Source organism: Protopterus annectens, chromosome 5.part0 (genome assembly GCF_019279795.1).
Source record: "Protopterus annectens isolate FY-2018-M chromosome 5.part0, PAN1.0, whole genome shotgun sequence".
Taxonomy (NCBI): domain Eukaryota; kingdom Metazoa; phylum Chordata; order Ceratodontiformes; family Protopteridae; genus Protopterus; species Protopterus annectens.
In genome coordinates, this window is record NC_056735.1 from 207,929,689 (window position 1) to 207,952,098 (window position 22,410).

The 22,410-nt window shown below is 44.8% G+C and overlaps 1 protein-coding gene across 1 annotated transcript in view; it reads right to left on the bottom strand.

The window, feature by feature from the left end:
* Positions 1 to 22,410, bottom strand: part of CHORDC1 (cysteine and histidine rich domain containing 1) — a 1,140,261-nt gene that overhangs the window by 589,094 nt on the left and 528,757 nt on the right. Inside the window, exon 5 of the mRNA XM_044072202.1 lies at positions 12,334 to 12,431. Within this exon, the coding sequence (XP_043928137.1) occupies positions 12,334 to 12,431 (98 nt within the window). The remainder of the gene's footprint in view (positions 1 to 12,333; positions 12,432 to 22,410) is intronic.

The window sequence follows — 22,410 nt, forward strand, 5'->3', positions numbered from 1 at the left end:
TGTCATAACATATTGGTTTGCCATGTCGCTTGAGGAATCATGAGAATCATTGAAGCTATGAACCCTAGAATCTTGAGGAATTCTCTTGCAGATGCTGGACGCTGATTTGAAAAGCTCAGGAAAAAATTCCAGATAAAACTCTACCTTCTTGTGTCAAAAGGGCCTTTTGATGAGAAGTATCTATAAGGCAACCCAGAGAAACAGTCCTGTCAGACTGAGTCAAGGAGGATTTTGCAATATTTATCTGCAAGCCCAGATTGGTCAAACAAGACATTACTCAAGATAATGACTTGACATCTTGATAAAGTCTCTTTCAAGATAAGCAAGTCATCTACATAATGAAAGATGTGATGTGAATGCCATTCAGTGCGTCACAATGGTAATAAAAGAAAACAGATAATGTGACCCAGAAGCAGAGAACCTCAGAAATTTACTGAAGCCTGTGGCTAGCTACAGGAATGTGATAAGCATTTTTTAGATTTAGAGATACCAAGTAACTCATGGGGAGGAACGTGAGGTTACAGGTTTTGTAAGGTCAACATTTTGAACTTTGGAACTCTAACGTAAAGATTAAAAAATGAAAGCTCTACTACAGGTCTACAAGAAGCTTCTTCCTTTGGTACTAGAAACAATCTGGAATATAAGTCTTCACCCCTTTGACTTGCAGTGTCTGGTTCAGAGTGTGGGGAGGTATTCCCCTGAAAAGAGTTTTTTTGTTTCCAGAACCATATGTAATCCTCCTGCACCACTTTTAACATCCAAAAATTTGAAAACAAAAGTTACAGACTTATAACAATAACAGATCCATGTTGTCTCTGTCCGTCCTTCTCAACCTGTAGGTTATCACATCTGACACAGGCCTTTTTATACCAGTCAGACAGCTCTGCTTCCTTTAGCCGTAATACTTTGGTCTCATAGCCTCTTCCCAGATCGAGTTTATCACATAACTCCCAAAAATATAAAATCATCATAAACAGGAGGAGCAAAATGATAGTAGGAAAGAGGGAGCAAAACGAAGGACCCTCATACACAAGCTATGAGGCCAAACTGCAAAGCCGATCAGCAGCATTTACTAAAAAGCGGCAATGAAGAGGAGGGACGAAGGGAGGATGTTGAGAAGAAGAGGAATAGACAACATGAATCATTAAGCCAAGTACATAACTTTTCTATCCAATGAGGTCTTGTCCACTCATTCTCAACCTGTGGGACAGAGCCCAGCCAGTACAATCCCAGGGAAGGCCCTAGCAGACAACATCTTGCAAGATGTTGGAATCAAAAACAGCTCTCAACCTAGACTGAATGTCCAGTTGGTAATGGGACACTTGAGTGTTAGACCACGTAGCTACAGCACAAATATCATCAATACAGACCTACTAGAAAAAAGTGGTGGAAGCCGCCACCACTCTAATGGACTGACCTCTAAGCTTTACAGGTAAATACATCTTTTAAACAGCATGCAAGGAAAGTACAATCAAAGCCATCTCTACAGGGTCACTTTGGAAACAGGCTTACTAAGTCTGGACTTAGAAAAATATATAAAGTTATGGTTCTGTCCAAATTGAATAAGTTGTTGAATAATGTCCAAATAATGAAGCAAATATTCTGCCTTGCTACTGAAGTTTGGAAAGGACATTGGCAAGTGAATTGGTACAAATTAAATTCTTAAGGTAACCCTATCTTTATTACAGGTTAAATAAGGAGAAACGCAAGATAAAGCTTGAAGTTCAGACACTCTTCTGGTCAAAGCAGCAGCCACCAAAAAGAGAGTTTTCCACAACAATAATGTCAAAATACCATAGTAGATGAATCAAAGGGAGGCGTAGTGAGAACCTGCAACAGGAGAGAAAGGTCCTAAGTTGGCACCAGATTCTGAACCAGGTGGTAGTAATAAAAAGGGTGCCCTCAAAAATGCTCTTGAGAGTTTGAGAGTCTCCACAGGAGTATTATTCATGCCAGTATGAAAGTCCTCTGCATGGTTAAGTTTATGATGAATTGGCTGTCTGACCAAATTAGCATGGACCCCAGCTGAAACTTTTGTCTCCAAAGCATTCCAGAAAGATTGCTCTCATTTCCAAATGGCTGATGTGAGGACCTTCTCAGGAAGGAAGGGAGGGTGCCTGCCCTTCCACTGTGAGGGAACCAAGGAGAGCTCCTCAGCACACAGGTGAAAAGTTGGTTAGCACAATCTATACAAAGTACAGTTGTGTACACGTACCATAAATTTAGATGCTCAAGTTTATTCACTGTTGCAGTCATCACATTAGGATTATCTGCCTGTAGGTAGCCCTCAGCTGGCCTGAATACCACAGTCTTCGGATTTCTACATCGGATGCTGTCTCCACTTCCATGATGTTAGATCGTCAGGAGTATAAAACATACAGCTGACGCCATTACATCAGTTTTTCTTGCCCCAGATGTCAGGTGCCCCCACAATAGGAAACAATTATATGGTATGGTACTCCCCCAACAAAAAGCAAATACATCAGAAAAAATAAATATACAAAACAAGAAGGAAAGGTAGAGTCAAGAGAAGTCAGGGGGCTGGAGGGAGGGTAACCAGGACTGCAACAGTGAATACACTCAAACATCTATATTTATGGTAAGTGTACACAACTGTACTATGTTCTTCATGTTTCACTGTTGCAGTCATCACATTTGGGTTGATTCCCAAAGCTAAGGATGGGAGGTGGACGTTAAAGAGCATTAGGACAAGCTATTAAGCCCTGCAAGACTGCAGTGGCAAATCCAGCTCTGGATTTAGAAAAGATAGGCATGTGGTAATGCTTGGTGAAGGTATGTACAGAGCTCCAGGTAGCAGCTTTTAGGATGTCCCTGGTAGGGACTCCTCTGAAAAAGGCCACAAAGGTAGATGCAGCCCTGGCGGAATGTGATCTTATCCCCTGTGGGGTAGGTTTTCCATGGTGCTTGTAGCAGAAATGAATGCAATGGGCTATCCATTTGGAAATGGTTTGCTTTGAAATGGCCTTCTCCTTTGCCCCTGCAGCAAAGCCAACTAGCCGCTGTTCAGATTTTCTGAGAGGCTTAGTCCTGTCCAAATAAAATCTAAGTTGTCTGTGCACATCCAGAGAGTGCAGTATTCGTTCCCCTTTGTTTTGTGGATTAGGGAAAAAGTAGGCAAACGAATTGTCTGATTTAGGGCCACACTAGACACCACCTTGGGCATAAAGGAAGGATTAGTCCTGTGGGAAACCTTGTCTGCATGGAAGATAATGAAGAGTTCCACTAACATGAGGGCCTGTAATTCAGACACTCTTCTTGCTGAAGTGATGGCTAGAAGGAAGGCTGTTTTCCAGGAAAGGAATTTCAACTCAGCTGTTGCAGCTGGCTCAAAGGGGGGAAGAGTGAGCTTTTCCAATACAAAGTTAAGGTCCCAGGCTGGAGTGGGAGCTCTCCTGTGGGGTCTTAAATGTTTGGCCCCTCTAAGGAATTGCTTTAGCAGGGGGTGAGAGAACAGGGGTGGCTCAGTATTATAATGTGCTGAAATGGCAGAGGCATGAATTTTAATTGACGAGAAGGATAGGCCCTTGTGGAGCATTTCTGTTAAGTACTGTAGAATATGAGGTAAGCTGGGCACCGATGTGCCCATCCCCTGAGCCTGGCTCCAGGAACAGTCTTTTTTCCACTTTTCAGCATAGGATTTTCTAGTACTAGGCCTCCTTGCCTCCAGAATGACACCAAGCACCTGCTTACTGAGGGATGCTAGAGGAGAGCTCACGGAATTAGCCAGGGTGCAAGGTTCAGGGTTTGAAGCTGAGGGTGCAGAATCTGGTCCGCCTGCTGGGACAGCAGGGAAGGGGTCTGAGGCAGGTGCCATGGCTGCAGCAGTGTCATACTGCGCAAGAGGGGGTACCAGTGCTGGCGTGGCCAGTCTGGTGTAATCAGTATTGTCCTTGGCTTGTCCTGTTTGATCTTTAGAACCTTCGAGAGGAGAAGCAGAGGGGGAAAGGCATAAACCGAGAGGCTTTCCTAGGTGAAGGACAGGGCATCCACTTCCAAGCTTGACTGTGGGGAGTTCTTGTGCAGAATTTGTCCAAATGGTAGTTCTGAGGGGAGGCAAACAGGTCTACCGCTGGAGTCCCCCATTTGTTCCTCAAGAGGTTGAATATTTTGGGTTCTAGTTTCCATTCGTGTGGGTCCATGAGATTTCTGCTTAAGTCTGCCAATGAATTTAGTTTGCCTGGCAGGAATTGAGCTTGTAGGTGTACTTGGTAGCTCAAGGCTGTGTTCCACAGAGCCATGGGTAGTCTGCAGAGAGGGTACGAGTGGGTTCCCCCATGCTTGTTTATGTACCACATAACTGTGGTGTTGTCTGTCTTTACCAATAGTTGTCCTGAAAAAATACGGTCTTTGAAGGCTGTCAGAGCATTCTGAAAAGCTAAAATTTATTTCTGATTGATATGCAGGTGCATCTGTCTCTGGTTCCATTTGCCCTGAATGCACTGCCCTGCCATGTGAACCCCCCCAAGCACAGTCTGATGCGTCTGTTGTTAGGGTTTGGGCGGCAGGGTGTAGAGTGAAAGGGAGTCCCTTGTTGTGGTAGCAAGCCTCTGCCCACCAAAGGAACTCTGTCTTCATACAAGGAATGATAGAAATCATTGTTTCCAGGTCCTGAGAATGTTGACACCATAGTATTTTTAGATACCATTGGAGTTTCCTCACATGCAGTCTTGCATATGGAATTAGTAGAATGCAAGAGGCCATGTACCCCAGGGCTTGCAGTATTTTCCTTGCAGATAGCTGGGGTTTTGTGGCCAATAGTTTGAAGTAGGTTGTCAAATAAACTTGTTTCTCTGGAGTGAGGAATGCCATCTGGGAAGTTGTGTTCAAGCTTGCTCCCAGGAATACAATCTGTTGGCAGGGTACTAGGTTAGATTTATTTTTGTTGATGGTGTACCCCAGTGAGGTTAGAAGTTTCCTTACGAATGCTACATGTTGTAATACCAAGTCCTGGCTTTCTGCCTGAATTAAACAATCGTCCAAGTATGGGTAAATCTGAATATTTCTCTGCCTGCAAAATGCAATGGCTGGAGCTACACACTTTGTGAATACCCTGGGCGCAGTAGATAAGCCAAAGGGAAGTGCACAGAACTGATGGTGCATGGAGCCTGCCCTGAAGCGTAGGTATTTCCTGCAACATTCCCTTATTGGGATGTGCAGGTAAGCTTCCTTTAAGTCTATACAACCAGTTGTTGTCTTTTCTGGGTACTTGGAAAAGTCTTGAATAAAAACCTTGACCCCTTTGTTCTGCTGGGACAGGTTGAATAGTCCTGATACTGAGAAGAGAGAGAACCTGCTGTTGGGCCTCTGCCCACTGATTTGGGGGTAGGTCTGGCCAACCGTTTAGGGGTTGGTAGTATGTGGAAGTGGAATCTGTATCCTTGGGAACCTATGTTCAAAACCCATTTGTCCTGGGTAATGAGTTCCCAGTTTTTTGCATGCAGTGCGAGCTTTCCTCCTAAGAGAGCAGGTAGTTGAGCAGGGCTTGGAAGGGTTAAGGTTAAGCCATTGTGCCATTTTTCTGTAGGGAGGTGGTTTACTACTCCCTGTTTTGGAAGTGGGAGCCCCCCACTGCTTGGGTCTGTGCGTGACCTGAGACTGTAACCTAGGTGGTCTGCTGTTCCTGGGTTTGGACTGAGGAGGCCTGGAAGAGACTGGAAAGGACCAGTTCTTTGAAGGCCAATGCCTACTAAATCTGGGAGGCTGTACATGTAGGAAATCTTTAACAGTTTGCATAGATTTAGCTTTTTCCTCCATCCTTTTGAGGACTTCTGCTTTGTTGCCAAAAAGGCGGTCTTGCTTTAAGGGAGCATCCAGTAATTTAGTTTTAACATAATCTGGCAAGTTTTGTTCCTTAAGCCAAGCATGCCTTCTAAGTACAGACCCAGTGACAGCAGCCCTGCAAGATGCTTCTAAAGCGTCAAAACCACATTGCAAAGTAAGTTTACCCACTTGTTCTGCAGAATGCATTAAATCTTGCAATTCTTTGTGTTCAGCACAGTCAGGAATCAACATAATTTTCTGTTCAAGTAGTCCCATGATATGCTGCTGATACCTTAATATATGAAACTGGCAATTTAAAGCCCTAATGGCCAAAGTAGCAGAAGTGTATACCTTCGTACCCCATCTTCTAAAGCTCTAGAATCTCCATCAGAAAAGGTAGGATTTTTGGCAGCAGTAGCCTTAATGCCTTTTGGTCCTTGGGAAATGGTGTTTGGATCCACAGAAGGATTCTTGAATAGGAACTTGTGAGAGTCAGGTACTCTGTAGTACCTGTCAGGTTTTCTGGGAGCTGGAGGTGAAGTGTCTGGGGTAAAGCTAGATTCCAAGAAAGCATCATCTACAATGTCCAGAACAGGAGGGATAGCTAAAGGCCTGTATTGAGACAGGAGTAAGAATTCCCTAAGTCTCTTTTTGGACTCAGAGTAATCCTGGCTTTCCCAGCAGAAATGCTCCCTAAGAGTATGCAAGGTTTCACTGAAAGAAAAATCTTCTGGAGGGGAAGCAGAGGGAATGGAATCCTCTGCATCAGAATCCTCAAAAGTAGATAAGGGCAAATCCTGGTAATCAGAAGGAGCAGAAATATCAGATTCTTGATCAGAAGAATCAGAAAGAAACTCAGTTCTAGGTCTCTTAGAGGAGGAAGGCTGGCTTCCCCTAATTAAGGTAATAAGGTCTACAGCCATTCTAAGCATTTGTTTTTGAGGCATATGGGCTTGAGCTCGCGGTTTGGTCGTTGGTTTTCTAGGCATAGTGCGAGTTTTAGGCCTGAGGGATTCAGAACTTCTGGATGGAAGCGATGACGTCGGTTTAAAATGCAAGTCTGTAGGCCTGAATACAACCTCAGAAGCCGATGCCTGCACAGTGGCTCCAGACCCATCCAAGGTAGAGACATCCGCAGGTTCCATAGTCAAAGAAGCATCTCGCGGCATACGAATGGGTCTCAGTAGAGGCCTGCAAAGCGCTTGAGTACCGCCGGACCGGCGACTAGCTTAACGGAAGTGTCGTCGGCAGTTTTGGACCTATGAGGTCTGTCTCTGTTTTTATCCTTACGTTTTTTTGGAAGATCGGTAGTCGGATGGCTTAACAACACCAGTTCGCAGTACTGAGACCGAGTACGAAAGTAACTGGCTGCAAAAATAGCCCGACGACGAATAGTTCTGGGGTTGAACAAGGCACAAAACCAACAGCAAGGGACGTCGTGGTCTGGTCCTAAACAGGGGATGCAGTACGAATGAAAATCTCTGAGATATTTGCTTTCCACAGGTAAGACACTTGTTAACTTTTACTGACATCAACATATATTCCCAAATCACTAACTACAGAGCCAACTCTTAGGGGAGTCTTATCAATGTAGTAAATAACCTGGGTGGACTTTTTCCCAAAAAGCACTATAATGCACTTCTTGGGATTGAGTTTTAATCTGTGATTTTGCCAGATTTAGTGTAATGGGGGGTAAAATCTAGGACAGCTTCCTATTTGCAGTAGTCTGCAAACTGCCAGAGGCCCTCGACATTAGCCTTGACCTCAGAGAAGTAGATGCCAAACAGCAGCGGGACAGTACAGTTTTGTACCTACCATAAATGTAGATGTCCGAGAGGAATGCATCTGCAGTCTTTACAAATGGGTTGTCCTGTCGTCAGGCAGCCCTTCTCTTGATTCGGCAATTCCAGTCTGGCTCTCTGTCTAAGCGCTGGTCCCGACTAACGCCCGCCATTATTAGCGGTCGGTATAAAGGCATCAAATTCATTTTTTTTTCTTTTGCGTTTCTGCCCCAGAGCCCAGATCTTGATGGCCCCTCTGAAAATTTGGATAAATGCCAAATCGACATCTACATTTATGGTAGGTACAAAAAACTACTATGTCCTTTCAAGGATCCAAGGTATGTAAGAGCCTTTCTCCCCTTCTGTGGGTTGGGAAGAAGAATGTAGGAAGGTGGATAGCCTGATTAAAAAGATACCTATACCCCCTTAGGCATATAAATGTTATTTGTTCTCATGGACAACTATCAAATGGACAGGTCTAGAATAGGTCTCCATTTGTTTCTTTTTCTTGGTACAGAGAAGAGCCTGGGTAAAATCCCTTCTTGCTCCTCCATAAATGGTACCTTTTCCACAGCTCTCATTCTTAAATTGAGAGATTTTGTTTTAGAGCTTCTGTCCTTGAGAAGGTGGTAGGTTTGGCATTCCTCTCTCTTCACTGTGTAAATGGAGGAAATGGAATTAACTCCTTGTCTATAGTCTGCAAAATCCCTTGTGCTGCTTTAGCCCCCCAAGGCAGCGGGCAGACATAGCTGAGGGAGAGGATAGCTCGTGCAGGGGAGTAGAAGAGGTAGGGAATGGTGTCCATGGTGTTCGATAAAATCTGTACAAAAGTTTGAGTGGCTGATTTCTCGCAGCCGCTTCTACCAGGTTAGAAGAGGCCCGGGTAAGAAAAGTTATCGGTTGAGGCCTGAAACCTTGCTCCGGTCACGAAACGTAAACACGACCGGAAGGCTTAACCGCTGAAACGGGACGAACCGATGGCGTTTTTGTGCCGCTCCTTTCTTGGGCGCTTTGCGCTTATTTTGAATATGGCGGCAACGGGCATAAAATCTGTTCGGGCCAAAAAGGCTTCAGTACGCCCGAGCGACGCCTAAAAGGTCCGGCTTGCCCAAGAAGCACAGCAGGCCCAAGCTGCTACTTGGTCTGGGCCTACGCCTGTATGCAATAGGAGTGGTTGAGGAAAGAGGTATTTGTTTCCTGAAGATAGGTAGTTATTAACTTTCTCTGACTGAGGCTTTAGAGTATAGAAGAGTCCCAACGGGAAGTCGCCCGAGGTAAGAAGTCTTCGCTAGTATTCGGTAGTAGTAGGAAAGCGCGGCACTGCTGCCGCACTTGCTGAACAGCTTCTCTCTGGGCTTCACGGGCATGGCACCAGTGGAAATGGCACGCTGATGCCTTTGCACCCTAATAACTGCCGAATGAACTGCCGTGAAGTGCGACACCGTCGGGCCAGACCCAGACGCAAGACAGACAGTTTGGAGATGCACGACCACTCAACCAACCCATTTGTAAAGACTGCAGATGCATCCTTGAAGGACCAACACTGAGCTGTGAGGTACTCCACTGGTGACCGGTGTCTTGGTGGAGGTGGTCTCATCAACCCCGACTTCTTGGATCCTTCCTGTTAGCCAACTGGCAATCCAGGGAGTTATGCAGGGATGTATGCCTAGTTTGGCAAGTTTGTTAATGCCAGAGTGGGGCACTGTACTGAATGCCTTAGCCAGGTCTGGGTAAGCAGTGGGCACTGTTTTTCCCTCATCCATTGCCTTGGTGATCCACTCAAAGAAGTCTACCAGGTTAAGTAGGAATGACTTTTCTCTGACAAAACCAAACTGGGATGGGTCCAGGGATTCCCAATGTCTTTGCTGATCATCTCCATAATTTGCTCCATGAATTTGCATATTAGAATAGTCAGACTAATAGGTCTATAGTTTTCTGGGTTGGCTGATGATCCACCCTTGTGAACATGGATAACCATTTGAGTCCTTCTTTCATGTGGTATGTAGCCCATTTGAGGCTGGAGTTGACAAGTGACTCAAGTGGTACTGATAGGTCAGGTTTTAAGCCGTTTACAAGGCAGCTCATGATACTGTCTGTATCCACTGAGGCTGTGTTTTTGTCCTTTGCTGGTGCCACCATGCTCTCTGCTAGTAGGGATTTGGGGAGTGGGGGCTGGGGGTGAAGTTAACACCTGAATTTGTCAGCCAGAAAATCTACTATGTCACTCTGCTTGGAGAAGGTGGTACCATTTACCACCAGTTCAATACAATCCACCAGTTCAATACAATGCTGTGCATTACCTTAAAGTTCTGGACACAGCTGTAGAAGGCCTTATTATTGTCTTTAGACTGGGAGGCTATCTTGACCTCTTAGCTGACCTTGTTGCATTTCATCAGTCCTCTAAGTTTCCTGTTTAGTTTAATTAGTGAGCTCTTGCCATTGTGAGAGTTGTTCTTTCTGATTTGGCTATGACTTTCTTCCTTTTGTTATACAACCACCAGTGTGGTTTGTTTTTGGTTTTACTATCTGTAGGTACACATCAGCCTTTAATCAGAAATTTACATGGTTGTACAGGGTTTCTGTGAACAATTATGCATAGCTTGCTGTGAACTCTGTGATTGAAGGGGCACAGAATTTTGACAAACTGTCGTTTAGTAGGAGGTAGTTTCCATCAGAATTGTTCTCAACTGTTTACAGGTTTTGTTGGGTTTTCAAGGCTGATTTTTATTTTGAAGAATACTGTCTTGTGATCCGACTTCACCAGTGAGGATGTTGCATAGGGAAAGGAGTAACGTTTTCCCATATTGGTGAGTACCAGGTCCAATATTTTTGAGCCTCTGGTCGAAGTGTGCACTACCTCATCAATGGTATATGTGTTACAGTCCAGGAAACGTTGTGACTGCAAGGTGAAGGTAATGTACGTTTCCTAGTCTATATAGGGGTAGTTAAAGTCTCTCATGGATAGTGTATTTGGCTAGATAGTGAATGCCTCCAGCAGGTTTTGGTATGAGTTATGGGATTCTTGGGGCAGAGATGGTGACATATATATAACTTGTTAGGCTATGGTAGGGGGACTTTGCTTATGGTAATCTGCATGTGGATGAACTCTAGGCCATCACCCTGTTTAACCAATCTAGAGGTATACTTGTTGATAATATAGAGTGAAACACCTCCACCTTTAGCCCCTGTAACCAACAGTTACACAAGGCTATGACTTCAGGGTCAATACCAAAGTGCTAGAATGAATGGCAAAGGGAATTTTCAGCAATGTATACAACAACAAAATGCTATCTATTGGCTTCATAATACAAACCTCTTTTTCTGGCACAGGATTCTGAGTCTCAGGGCTGCTAAAACCTCCTCAGCTGCTACTCCACAGCCACGCTGCAAACCCTGTTCATGGCTACCAGTTCCTCTGAACTATTTAACAGTGCTCCAGTACATGAGCTATTATGCAGTCTGTTAATTCCCCAGAAGAAATTCACATTCTAAAGGCCTCTTCTTGTCCTCACTTTCCAGTCTGCTGCATCCCCAGAACTGCTCTTCAAGTACCTCAAACTGCTAAAGGACAAGTGTCCCTGCTAACTTAAGTATAAACACCCATAACTCTCACTATGGAACTACTTTACTTCTGGAAACAGTGAAGTTTCTCTGTCTCGCTTTACCTCTCAACCCTAAACATGTATAAGAAAACTGTGTTTTTTCTGCCAGGTTTACCATTATTTTGTTGGGTATCTGATGCATGCCACAAATGCTGTCATTAGACACACAAAAACGTGTATAGTAAGTACCATTGTCTAGAGAAGAAATATAAACATTAAAACAATGTTCCTTTCTTTTCTCTGGATTCTCATAACTTTGACAAGGTACAACAGTCAAGCTAACTGAATGTATGAATTAAACTATCAAACTCGAATTCCATCCCCCTTCTGATCACAAACAATTACACTTAGCAGGAGCCTCACTAATCTTCAAAGCTTTAGAGATCAAGAGCTATTTTCTGGGACAAACCACAAACCAGTCTGGATCATATGGCCTCGTTAATCTGTTTTCCATTTTTGTTGCAGAAATATAGGGTCAGCAAAGAATTGGTGGAGGAGGGCAGACTGGAAGGTATTTTCTCCAGATATTCTACACAAGTCCTGCTGCAGGTCTGTAAGTGGCCTCCTGAAGACCACTTGAGAAAACTGAGCCATTATCAAATAATGCATGTCATGTATACAAATCATTAGCTAATATAGGCTTTGTTTTGCCTCCAGCGTAATTCCACTAGTCAATACTTTGACTACCACTGCAAAATAATGTTCAGTTCCACTGATGGCAGGGTGTGCAAAAAAATAAATAAATAATTCTTTAAGCAAAAACAGAAACAATGACAATTTATTGTACAAAGCTCCAAAATAAAATGCTGCAGCTAACATTTAAAATAACTGTATGAAGCAAAAGGGGATATGAATATAAATGAACGCATTAGATTTATTTTGACAGCGAGAGTTACTTATGATTATAAATATTTATTCTTCTAAATAATACTGGATCTTATGTATTGACAAGCTGCAAACTTGGAACAGGGACAAATGTAAGCAAAGAAATAGTTTTACATTAAGACTTTTGCACACTATGAATGACAAAAAAAGTCTTCTCAGTGTAAATATCATACTAAATAAATTCTATTTTCTGACAGTTTTCACACTGTGAATATTATCAGTAAACTACATAATTAAATGTGAATAACTGAAAATAAACAGCACCTTCTACACTCTCCACCTACCTTTACTGGCCTCTTTATTGTTCAGTGTTAACTTCTCTAATGCTTGTTTTAGGGAAGGTGAAATTTTACTTTGAAGCCTTTTCATTGGTTCATCAGCGCTAAAGATAAAAAGAAATAAAAAAATGGTGGTCAACTCAAATTTTATCATGCTTTCCTGACACAAACTAAATTCTCATCGTACTGCAGAGCTGCCATGTTTGCTTTAACACTTGTTCTCTTAACGTGCATTTAAAAATGCTAATTATTGTTATTATCATAGGACATAATTTTGTTTCAAAACAGAGAGACATGGCACATCACTCTGACTTCAATGGCAAGAAAATAGCACAATAATTATTAATGAAATAAATGCAAAACTGATTATGTGAAGGACTCAACAGCAACAAAGGCTTTCAGTGAATAACAGATCACACAAATCTTCTGACACAGTAAATAGCAGAGAAGACAACTGAGGGGCTATGCTCAAAGCTTGCTTGGAGTTTAACAAAGCGTATTCCATGACAAAAGAGATGATGAACAGATCAGCCATGGACTTGGTTCAAATGGAGGCAGCACATGTAATACTCTGGTTTGGACTGATGAAATGGTGGTGGGGAGTTAAAGGAGTCAGTAATGGCTAACAGTATGCAGAACGGCTAAAAATGCATATTTGACTTTGATTTTCACAAATTCTCACACCACCTAAAATCAGATGTGGGAATTACACTTTCACATGAAGCTGAATCACATTCTTTTATCATAAGTAATAGCTACTAATATGACAGTCTTCCAAGTAGAGAACTTTAAATAAGCAGAGGCACTGTGTTCAAAAGGTGTGAGTGAAATTCTCAGGTATGACTTAAATGTTCCAAGGTGGGAAAGGCTCTCTAATGCAAGACATCAGACAAAAAGTACTAAGCAAAAAGGCCTTACAAATGTTCGCTATGCAAATGAGTTCAGACCACAATAAAAGCTGGAAACATGCCTCTCCATGCAAAAATTTTGGAGCAAACCAAACATAAAGGGGGAGGGGCAAAATCAGGACAGATTTTAAATATTACACTTAAAGTTGCTAAAATAACAAGATTTGCATCAGGATGCATTTTCTGAAGGATAAAGTCTTAAATATAAATGTTGGTCATTTTTTAGTGACATCAATCCGCAAAGATTTGCCAGAAAGCCACATATTTATGTGGAACAGACCAAAAATGTGATGTAAGAATCTGGCACTCAAGATGTATGGATGGAAGTAATCGCTGAATAAATCTTACTTATCCATTAAGTAAGAAAATAAAAATCACAGAAAAGAAAGAAAACATCAAGGGAACAGGTAGAAAATGTGGTTAAAAAAAAAGGTTATGTACTCACCAGTTTCATCTGAGTAGTTATACTTTATTTTTCTGCATCCTGTGGGTATTCGGATCCATATCGGATCCAAGCCGGCAACTTTTTTCCTAGCATCTGGCCCAAGCTCCGAGCTCCTCCCCCTACCCATAATGCACTACCATCTCCTACCTTCCCTCAGATCGGCTTTGCTGCAACTAAATACATTAGCAACTCAGCCCAATGAACCAAACCTGTATATGGACATGACAAGGTCCAGGGGACGGAGGGAGGGAATGTTGCAGAAAAATGAAGTACAACTACTCAGCTGGAACGTTATGGTGAGTACATAACTTCTTTATCTGAAGAAGTTAACTTCATTTTATCTGCAACCTGTGGGACAGAGTCCCCAGCTACTCCAATCCTGGAAGGCCCTTATGGAAGGATATTCCTGAGCACTGCAGAGCCAAAGGATGCTCTACCTCTAGAAATCAGGTCTAACTTATAATGGGAAATGAAGGTATGTGAATTGGCCCAGGTTGCTGCTGCACAAATGTCGTCCAAAGGAAACCTAGACCAAAAGGCAGCAGAAGTCGCCATGGACCTGGTAGAGTGAGCTTTAACAATACCAGGAAGAGATAAACCTTTTGCTTTGTAGACAAGCGAAATGCAAAGAGTGATCCATCTAGTCAAAGAAACCTTAGAAATAGCTTTCCCCAAAAAGGATTTGGAAAAGGAAACGAACAACTGGTCAGACTTGCGGAATGATTTTGTTCTATGAAGATAGAAGTGAAGTTTGTCTATGAACATCTAACAAATGAAGTTTGTATTAACCCTTGTTTTGGAAATTAGGAAAGAAAAAGTACAGTTTTGTACCTACCATAAATGTAAATGTTCGAGTGTTCACACTGCTGCAGTCATTACACTTGGGTTATCCTCTGTCAGGCGGTTCCCCAGTCGGCCTGAGTTCCAAAGTCTTGGTCCGGCGTCTGTTGCTGTTGCCTCCTCCCTGACGTCTCCCTGTAGTATATGAGGCAAAATCCAGGGTGGTCCTTGTGCTAAGCTTTTTAAGATTGGGTACCAGTGCTGGCGTGGCCAGTCTGGTGAATCAGGATCATATTTGGCTTCTCTTGCCTGGCTTTTATGAGCACTTTTGGAAGAAGAGGCAAAGGTGGGAAAGTGTATACTTGTAGGTTTTTCCAGCTGAATGAGAGGGCATCCACTTTCCATGCTTGTGGATGGTAACTCCTTGTGCAAAATTTCTGTAGCTGGCAATTCCTTGGGGATGCAAACAGATCTATGTTTGGGCTCCACCATTTTTGTGTTATTCTGAATATTTGTGGATTCAATTCCCATTCGTGGGGATCCATGATATTTTTGCTTAAGTCGTCTGCCAGTGTGTTTTTCTCTCCTGGCAGGAATTGTGTTTGTAGATGAACTTGATAGGCTATGGCTGTGTTCCATAAAGTCATGGCTTGTCTGCAGAGGGGGGAGGAATGGGTGCCCCCTTGCTTGTTTATGTACCACATAACTGTGGTGTTGTCTGTCTTTAGTAGTAGTTGTCCTGGATGCAGCAGGTCCTTGAAAGCTACAAGGGCATTTTGTACAGCTAGCATCTCTTTTTGGTTGCTGTGAAGATGCCTTTGTTCTATGGGCCACTTGGCCTGAATACATTTTCCTGCCATGTGTGCTCCCCAGGCATAATCAGATGCATCTGTTGTCAGTGTTTGCCTGGCCGTGGGTTGAGTAAAAGGCTGACCCTTGTTGAGGTGACAAGCCTGAGCCCACCATCGAAATTCCTTCTGAAGGCAAGGTATTAGTGGTATAACGGTTTCCAAACTTTGACAGTGTTGAGACCATACACTCTTTAGGTACCATTGTAGTTTCCTCATATGCAGTCTGGCATATGGAATTAGTACTATGCAAGATTTTCCTCATATGCAGTCTGGCATATGGAATTAGTACTATGCAAGATGCCATGTAGCCCAAGGCCTGCAGAATTTTTCTTGCAGGGAGTTGGGTCTTTGTTGCCATCAACTGAAAGTATTGAGTCAGTTGTCCTTGCTTGTCTGACGTGAGATGTGCCATCTGGGCCGTTGTGTTCAAGCTGGCACCCAGGAATATTATCTTTTGTGAGGGCACTAGTTTTGATTTCTTTTCGTTTACTGTGTACCCCAAGCAACTTAACAACTTTTTTACAAATGCCAGATGCTTTAGGAGAATGTCTTTGCTCTCTGCTTGAATCAGGCAGTTGTCCAGGTACGGGTAAATCTAAATTCCTCTCTGCCTGCAAAATGCAATTACTGGTGCCAGGCACTTTGTAAAGACCCTGGGCGCAGTAGATAAGCCAAAGGGCAGTGCAGAGAATTGATAGTGCATTGGACCAGCTAAGAATCTGAGGCATCTTCTGCAGTTTTGTCTGATAGGGACATGCAGGTATGCCTCCTTGAGGTCCAAGGTCACGAGCCAAGCTTGCTTGCCCAGCATGGGAAGAGGCTGCTGTAATGTCAACATTTTGGATTTCGGAACATCCAGGTAAGTGTTTAGAGAAGAAAGATCCAGAATGGGCCTCCAGGCTTTGTCTTTTCTGGGCACCAGAAAGAGTCTTGAGTAAAATCCTTGTTCCTGTGGAGGTACCTTTTGAATAGCTCCCATGTTCATATGAGTGCTGTAATTTGTTTTTGAGCCTCTGTCCACTGATTTGGTGGCAGATTTGGCATTCCTTTTATCCTTGGCAGAGTGTGAAAGTGGAACCTGTAACCTTGAGATACGATATTGAGAACCCATTTGTCTTTGGTGATCATATGCCAATTGTGACAGAAAAGAGCCAGTTTTCCTCCCAAGGGGGCTGCCAAGAGAGAGATGTTTGGCAGCTGTACTGGGAAGTCATTGGGACTGTGTTTTGTAAGGTTGTTGCCTGTCTGCCCCTTCTTTTTGGCCTGGTGCACCCCATTGTCGAGGCCTGTAAGGACCTTGTGGCTGTCCCCTACCTCTTGGATGTCTGTATCTGCCCCTTTGAGGTCTGTCCGTAACTGGAAAGGACCAATTCTTTGTTGGCCAGTTAATGCTAAATCGAGGAGGCTGTACCTGTAAGAAATCCTTCAATGTTTGCATAGATTTTGCCTTATCCTCCATTTTCTTTAATACCTCTTCCACCTTAACTCCAAATAAAACATCATGCTGCAAAGGTGCATCCAGTAGTTTAGCTTTAACATGATCTGGTAACGTATGTTCTTTTAACCATGCATGTCTTCTAATGACAGAGCCTGTAACTGCTGCTCTACAGGAGGCCTCTAAAGAATCAAAACCACACTGCAAACTATGTTTTCCCACTTGTTCAGCAGCATGCAATAAATCCTGCATTTCCTTTAAATTAGGAGGATCTGTATCTGCAAGCATTTTTTGTTTCAACTGAGGCATCAAAAATTGCTGATATTTAAGCATGTGAAATTGGCAATTTAAAGCTCTCATTGCTAAAGTTGCAGACGTATATACTTTCTTTCCCCATCTGTGTAATGCTCTGGAGTCTCTGTCAGAGGGAACTGGATTCTTTGCTGATGAGGCCTTCACCGCTTTGGGTCCCTGAGAAATAGTTTCTGGGTATTCCACTGGGCTTTTATACAGAAATTTGTGTGAGTCAGGGACTCTCTAATACCTGTCTGGTTTAACTGGAGCTGGAGGTAAGGAATCAGGATTTAAACTGGATTTTGTATACACATCATCCACAATATCTAACACTGGTGGAATAACAAGGGGTCTGTGTTGAGGCAATAGTAGGAATTCTCTGAGCCTTTTCTTGGATTCTGAGTAATCCTGGCCTTCCCAATGGAAATGCTCCCTCATGGTGTGCAGAGTTTCCCCAAAAGAGTAATCCTCTGGTGGAGAGGCTGATGGAATTGATTCCTCAGCATCAGAATCTTCATAAGGGGTTAAAGAATAACCTAGGTCTGAGGATGAATCTGAGGAAATGGACACCTGGTCGGATGCGTCATAGTCTGCATCCTGTCTAGGCCTTTTATCAGGTGGGGGATGGGACCCCCTGATCAGAGTGATTAGGTCTTCGGCCATTTTGAGCATTTGTTTCTTAGGCATGGAGGCCTGTCCTGGAGACTGTAGTTGTTTCTTTGTTTTTAAAGATGGCTTAGACTTAGTAGAGGGTTTAATGCTTAGCTGAGTAGGTGGGAAGACACCCTCTGAAGCTGTGGGTTGCTCATGTACTCCGGATCCCTCAGCAGGGTCGGTTTCGGTTGTCTGTAAAACTTGAGTGTCCGATGGCCCAGCCATCTCCACTAGGGAGTCGGTGGCCACCTGTGGTTCTGCAGAAGCGGTCGTCAGGGGCTGCGAAGGCGCCTCGCTGAAAACCGGAGAACCGGCGACTGGCCTAGAAGAGGCTTCGTCGTCAGTTTTGGGCCTCGGATGCCTGTCTTTGTCTTTACGCTTTTTATGAACTGCGGTCATCAGAAGCTCCGACAGCATGGTGTAATTAAATTTTCTGCCAAAGTAATGTCGGGCAAAATCAAACCGACGTTTAATAGTGCGCTTGTTAAACCTAGCAAAAAACCGACAACCAGTGACGTCATGGTCTGGGCCTAGGCATGGGATACAATAAGAATGGAAATCCTTATGAGGTATTTGCTGCCCACAAGAAATACAGTTATTAACTTTTACTGACATCGGTCAGAGGCAAGAAAAAGTTTCCCCAACAGGGTACTTAGCTTTGTAGAAGACTTCGGTTCTGGATTCGGAAAGAAAATCTCAGGAGTCGGCCAACCAGCACTTGCGAACTGCTTTTGCTTCAGGCACCGCACGGCAAGAAAGACTGGAGAAAATGGCGTCGGCTGCATCTTATATACCCCTGTAGCACTTACGTCAGGGAGGAGGCGACAGCAACCAACGCCGGACCAAGACTTTGGAACTCAGGCCGACTGGGGAACCACCTGACGGCAGGATAACCCAAGTGTAATGACTGCAGCAGTGTAACACGATGAACATCAGGCATATTAATGGACTGGTTTATGTTTGCTTCAGATGCCACTTTAGGTAAGAAAGAAGTATTAGTATGGAGTGAGACGCTATCCTTATGGAAGACCAAATAAGGAGGCACGGCAGACAGAGCTTGAAGCTCAGAAACCCTCCTAGCTGATGTAATGGCGACTAGGAAAGCTGTCTTCCAGGATAAAAATTTTAAATCCATCGATGGTGCAGGTTCGAATGGGGGAGCCACCAATGTCTGTAGGACAAAGGTAAGATCCCAAGGGGCACTGAATCCTTGACAGGAGAGCACAAAAGAAAAGTGCCTTTAAGAAAAGCCTTACACAGCCTAGAAGAGGCTAAGACGATGTTGTCTTCACCAACAAGAAAATTAGAAATGGCTGCCAACTGTACGTTCACTGTGGAGGAGCTAGCTCCTTGCTGAAAAACACCAGACAAGAAATCCAACACTGCTGGAACAGGGGCTGTAAAGGGATCTAGACTTCTCTGTGAGGCCCAAATGAAAAAAAAAAACTGTTAAATTTACTACGATAAAGTTACCTAGTGGAATCTTTAAGAGAAGCCACCAGTATGGATTTTATAGGGGATGAAAGACCGGAGTACTGGCAATCAACGGAACTGGAGCAACCAAGCTGTCAGCTTGAGGCTGCCCACGTCGGGCGGGCGAACACCCGAAGGATGGGAGATTAGATCTGGGCAGGGGTCCAGAACCCACGGAGGAGCTAAGAGATGAGACCAAAGGAATGGGAACCAAACCTGGTGAGGCCAGAACGGGACAATGAGGATAACTTTGCACCGCAGTCGGCAAGCTTTCTGAAGAAACTTTGGAATGAGTGACAATGGTGAGTAAGCATACACAAGCCCAGGGGGGCCAAGCATAGACTAGAGCATCTCTAGGGGCATCCCCTGATTGAGAGAATCAGAGCGAAGAACTCGTTGCACTTTGCATTGGCAGGAGATGCGAAGAGATCGCAGCAAGGAATATCTCCTCCGCTACTGACTGTTTCAGAGACCACTCGTGCGGCATCAGAATAGCCCGACTCAATCTGTTTGCTAAAATGTTGGAGCGGCCCGGGATGTACGTTGCTATCAGAAACCGACTGGTGGAAATAGCCCACTCCCACACTCTCATGGCCTCGCGACACAGGGGGTAGGATCTGGTTCCCCCCCTGCTTGTTGATATACCAGACAACAGACATGTTTGACTGAATTGCAATTAATCTGAGAGGGAGGACAGTGTGAAAGGCTTCCAATGCTAAAAGCACTGCCCTCATCTCTAGAACATTTATATGCAACTTGGTCTCTTGTCTGGGACCATGTGCCTTGGACTGTTCTTCCCGAACAGTGTCCCCCCCACCCGAGTTGGGAGGTGTCCGTGGTCACTGTGGCTTGGACTGGAGATAACGCGAAAGGGCGTTCTTCTATAACCTCGGGTGAATTTAGCCACCAAAGAAGGGACGTCCTACAGACGTGACTGATCCTGATCGGAAATTCCATGGGCAGGTCTAGCCAAGACCATTGAACAGCCAGAGTCCATTGAAGAATCCGCATATGAAGGCGCACACAAGGGAGAATCGATATAGAGGCAGCCATGGAGCCCAGTGCCCGGAGAACCTCACTCGCCTTTGGAGACTTGAAGTTCGCTATTTGAGCTATGTGGCATCTGAGGTGTAAGATTCTGTCTTGAGTTAAAAATACTTTCATCTGCAAAGTGTCTAGCCGTGCCCCGATAAAGTCTAAAACGTGTGCTGGTTGCAACTGGGATTTTTGAACATTGACTGTAAACCCCAATAGATCTACCAACCGAATAAAGTAGTCTCGGGCCAGACAAAACAGACGCTTGTTGGGTGCAGCGAAAAGCCAGTCATCCAGGTAAGGAAATACCTGAATACCCTGAAGCCTCAGGTGAGCCGCTACAACTGCCATTACCTTGGTGAACACCCTGGGGGCTGTGGTGAGACTGAAGGGTAAGGCTCTGAACTGAAAGTGACTGACTCCCAGCCGGAAGCGCAGAAACCTCCTGGCGCTTCTGTGGATCTTGATGTGGTAGTAAGCATCCTGGAGGTCTAACGAGCACATCCAGTCGCACTCTTGGAGATAAGGTAGAATGGACTGTAGGGTGACCATCCAGAACTTCTGTTTGGCGACAGACAGGTTCAAAGTTGACAGGTCTAGAATGGGCCTGAGGTCCCCCATCTTTTTTGGCACTAAAAAGAACCTTGAGTAAATGCCTGATCCGGACTGTTCAGGGGGACCTGTTCGATGGCTCATTTGAGAAGCAGCTTTGAAACCTCTAGAGCTGCGGCCTCCCTGTGAGCGGGTGGAACATCCGGGAGGTGTTTTGGAACATTTGGAGGGGCAACAAATGGGATAGTGTAACCTCTGGATATAATCTGTAACACCCAGTGATCTGTTGTTATGGACTCCCATGCTGCTGGGTGTAAGGGCAATCTCCCCCCGACTGCCTCCAGAGTAGGACAGCCGGGCAACCCCTCAGGGCTGCTGAGCGGGTCTATCAGAAAAAGGTTCCCTAGACCCAAAATTCCTGGGACCCCCTCTACCTCTGGGTCTGCGTCGATCCTGTCCCCCTCTTCCTCTAGGGGAATAGTTGTCTTGAGAATCCCGGGAAAACTGAGATTTTCGGAACCACATCTTCTTTTGCCCTCTTTGATTCTTAGAGAAGGACTGCTGAGGGTTAGAGAAGTGGATCCCGAAGGCAGACAAAGTCTTCCTGTCTTTTTCGCTCTGGACAAGAGTGTCACATACTGTCTTTCTGAAAAGGGAAGAACTGTCATAGGGAGCATTAATAAATGATGCCTTGAAAGGGTCCGCAAACTGACACAACCTGAGCCAGGCATGACGCCTCATGGCTATGCCTGTCCCAGCTGCCCTAGCTGCTCCTTCCGTGGCATGGGAAAGAACCCGCATAGACGTGTTCGATACTGACTTCAGAGTCGACATTTTTGCAGAGAACATCAGTTTGTCCTGCGGCAATAAGGACTCTGGGGCGACTCAGCGAATTCCAATACAAGGTCTTGCTGAAGCCGGATCACATGTGCCAAATAGTTCAGCGCACAGATTGAAAAAGTCGCTGAGGAATAAACGCGCTTCCTAAACCTATCCACCGACCTGGACTCCTTGTCTGGAGGGTGGACTGAGGAACTCTCCTGCGCTAGTTCCTTCTTGGTGGCTGCTGCGACCAACATAGCGTCAACTGGGGCTCCTTTTGACCAAGGTTGTCTATCAGTAGGAGGAGATAAAATCTTGTTGGGGCATTTGGGGATGGGCTCTACGGTGTCAGGCTCCTTCCATGCCTGCGCGGTGATAAGGTCCACCAAGGGGTCCGCTGGCGGAGACACCCAGGAAGTAGATGGGCCCGTGCCAAAGGCCTCCAGGAACACTGACTCATCCACAAAAGGTTTTGGGGCTGACCAGCCTCCCCTCTGGCGGAGGATCTCCATGATGTCTCAGGAGGAGGCGACGTCGTCGGGAGGTGACTTGGGGGAACCTTCTCCTTCCTATAAGTCAGTGTCCGTAGTGAGGGACTCAGGGGAGTCCAAGTGCCTCCTTTTGCACTTGCGCTTACGGTGGCCCTCTTCAGTGGGACTCTCTGAAGAGGACTCATGAGCCGCAGGGGGTTCCTCAGGGGGAATAACCTGGGGCTCCTCTGGCATGGGCTGTCCTTGAGACAGGATGAAGGGAGTCGTCGCCAAATCCAGAGGGGTCTGGGTGGAATCCAAGGGGATGGGCTGGGATCTCAATCCCTCTGAGAGAACCCTCTCC